This window comes from Myotis brandtii, unplaced genomic scaffold (assembly GCF_000412655.1).
Source record: "Myotis brandtii unplaced genomic scaffold, ASM41265v1 scaffold421, whole genome shotgun sequence".
Taxonomy (NCBI): domain Eukaryota; kingdom Metazoa; phylum Chordata; class Mammalia; order Chiroptera; family Vespertilionidae; genus Myotis; species Myotis brandtii.
This window is the reverse complement of record NW_005366140.1, coordinates 1,952,651-1,955,439: the sequence shown is the minus strand read 5'-3', so window position 1 is coordinate 1,955,439 and position 2,789 is coordinate 1,952,651. Positions and strand designations below refer to the sequence as shown.

The following is a 2,789-nucleotide window of genomic DNA, read 5'->3' as shown; positions in this document are numbered from 1 at the left end:
GGCACGGTGTTTTCAAGGTTCATCCATGCATATGTCAGAACTTTGTTCATGTTTATGGCTGAGTAATGTTCCATGGTATACTGACAGCAGCCTGGGTAAACCACATTTTGTGTATCCATTCATCCCTTGATGGACATTTTATGTTGATGGTTTGGCTATTGTGAATAGCATTGTCGTGAACATTCATTACAACTATTTCAACACCTAATACTTTCCATTGTTTGGGGTTTATACCTAGGCATTGGATTGCTAGGCTCTGTGGTAACTATGTTTAACTTCTTGAGGAACTGCCAAACTTTTTTTAAAAATTGATTTTAGAAGGAGAGGTAGGGAGAGGGAGAGAGAGAGGAAAACATGGATGTGAGAGAGAAACATCCATCAGTTGCCTCTGGCACATGCCCTGCCAAGGGATCGAACCAGAAACCTCGGTATGTGCCCTGACGGGAAACGGAAGCAGCGACCCTTTGGTACACGGAAGGACACTCAACCAACTGAGCCGCACTGGCCAGGGCTGGCAAACATTCTTTCACTGCAGCTGTACCATTTTGTTGCTCTTGGCTTTCCAATGTAACTATCTTTTCTCTTTCTTTTCTTTCTTTTCTTTTCCTTCCTTCCTTCCTTCCTTCCTTCCTTCCTTCCTTCGGCTGGCAAGCATTCTTTCACTGCAGCTGTACCATTTTGTTGCTCTTGGCTTTCCAATGTAACTATCTTTTCTCTTTCTTTTCTTTGTTTTCTTTTCCTTCCTTCCTTCCTTCCTTCCTTCCTTCCTTCCTTCCTTCCTTCCTTCTTTCTTTCTTTCTTTCTTTCTTTCTCTTTCTTTTTTTCTTTCGAGTTCTCCATCCTCCTCTCTGTGCCTAACTCACATGGGCATTGCATTAGTGATTACACCTTTGCAAAGCCCATCCTTGAGCACACATCTTGGCAGCTCCAGCCACGATTGTGTGTGTGTGTGTGTGTGTGTGTGTGTGTGTGTGTGTGTCTGCTTGTCCTCCCCTAAGGATATGCCCATATGCTCTTAATCCAAATCCCAACCCCTCCCATATGTGATCGGGGACAAGTGGCTTAGCTGCTCTGGGCCTCAGTTTTCTCACTTGCAAAATGGTGTAAGACCAGTCCCTCCCTCTAAGATTTGGGGAGATTTAAAAAGAGAATTCCAGTTATACACTTGAAGAGGATCCACGGGTGGTTCAGGTGCCAGTGAACCTGAGCCTTTACCCCAATCACTTTTGGCAACAGCATGGGACGCAGTTTCCCCCCATCAGGGCTGATTCTGGGTGTTTCAGTTTCCTCCCTTTGATGGGGGAAATGAAACCCACTGTGACTTCCCTCTCTTCACATCCTAGGCTTCTAGCAGCATGTGCACTTTCTACCAGACATTTTCAACATGGTTTAAACTATAAAACCTGATTCTGGGTGAGATTTTCATTCTGTTCTCTTCTCCCACTTGGTTTGGGTCTCACTCCCCTGGTCAGACGAGACCTGCTCTGAATTCTACCTGAAGCTGCCAGAGACCCAAATAGTCACTGAGAATGTGACCTCCAGTCTGAGCTTGCAAACAGGGCTCTGGGTAGTCCAAAGACCTCTGCCCCGGGTAGTCTGAGGCCTGGGCCAGAGGCAGCTGGAACTTCAGCAGCAGCCTGGCTAATCGGGGCCAAGCTGCTTGGAATGAGACGTCGGTGACCCGTGTCTAATGTGCAGCCCTGATTCTGAGGGTGTGGCCAGAAACAGCTTTATTTTTCTGGCTGTTTTTGGAGGAATTCTGACCTCTGATGAAGGTTGGTGGGAGATCGACTGTGTGCTAGGCTTGTACTGAGTGCAGGGACACGGATGTAATAGAGACACCCTCTTGGCATCTAAGTTCTAACCCTTATGTCATAGGAAATGGGAAATTACACCAGGAAAGCTGCACCTATCAAGGAATGATTTCTTTCAGTGAAATAAGGAAATGAGATGGATCTCCTGGGTCAGTGGTCAGCAAACTGCGGCTCGTGAGCCACATGCGGCTCTTTGGCCCCTTGAGTGTGGCTCTTCCTAAGCCTTAGGAGTACCCTAATTAAGTTAATAACAATGTACCTACCTATATAGTTTAAGTTAAAAAAATTTGGCTCTCAAAAGAAATTTCAATCGTTGTACTGTTATTTGGCTCTGTTGACTAATGAGTTTGCCGACCACTGTCCTGGGTGGTGGAGAGTTCAGCCCGTTAGAAGGGCCCCTAGGAGGAGGTGACAGCCAGAGAGGGCTTCTAGGAAGAGGTGACATTCCAACGGAGCCCCGAAGGAGAGGAAGAGGCTAGGTTTGTGGTAACTGCTGGGCATGTCCCAGGCAGAGGGAACAGCAAATGCAGAGCCCCTGGGGTGAGCGTGGGCAGATAGAGGGAGGAGAGGCTGAGGTCCCCGGGCCACATCAGCCTCCTTAGCAACATAGAAGCCCGCAGAGAACCTTCCAGCACCACCCAACTATTTCTTAGCCTAACCCCCTGGCCTGAATGTCACTTCTGTGATCCCAGGAGGCTCCAGCCGAGTGGCCCTCCGAACTGTGCCTCAGGCTCCTCATCTGCAAAACAGGACGGAAGGAATCTTGCTTATAGGGAAGTGGGGGGACCACACTTGTGGAATGAGAGACCAGCCTGTCCCTGGCGCCCGATACCGTGAGTTCAAGCGGCCACATCCTACGGTACAAACCGTCCCCGTTCCAAGTGGGAAAACCGAGGCTCTGCAGCGTGGGGAGCCGCGCGCTCCTGGGTTGAATGCGGATCTTGGAGCCGTGCAAGCAGGCGTTTCGGGCCGAGC

At 48.9% G+C, this 2,789-nt stretch overlaps 1 protein-coding gene across 1 annotated transcript in view; it reads left to right on the top strand.

Annotated features, from left to right (window-relative positions):
- Positions 1-2,598: 2,598 nt before the first annotated feature.
- Positions 2,599-2,789, top strand: part of PGPEP1 (pyroglutamyl-peptidase I) — a 15,242-nt gene continuing 15,051 nt past the window's right edge. Inside the window, exon 1 of the mRNA XM_005873858.2 lies at positions 2,599-2,647. Within this exon, the coding sequence (XP_005873920.1) occupies positions 2,614-2,647 (34 nt within the window). The 5' untranslated portion in view covers positions 2,599-2,613. The remainder of the gene's footprint in view (positions 2,648-2,789) is intronic.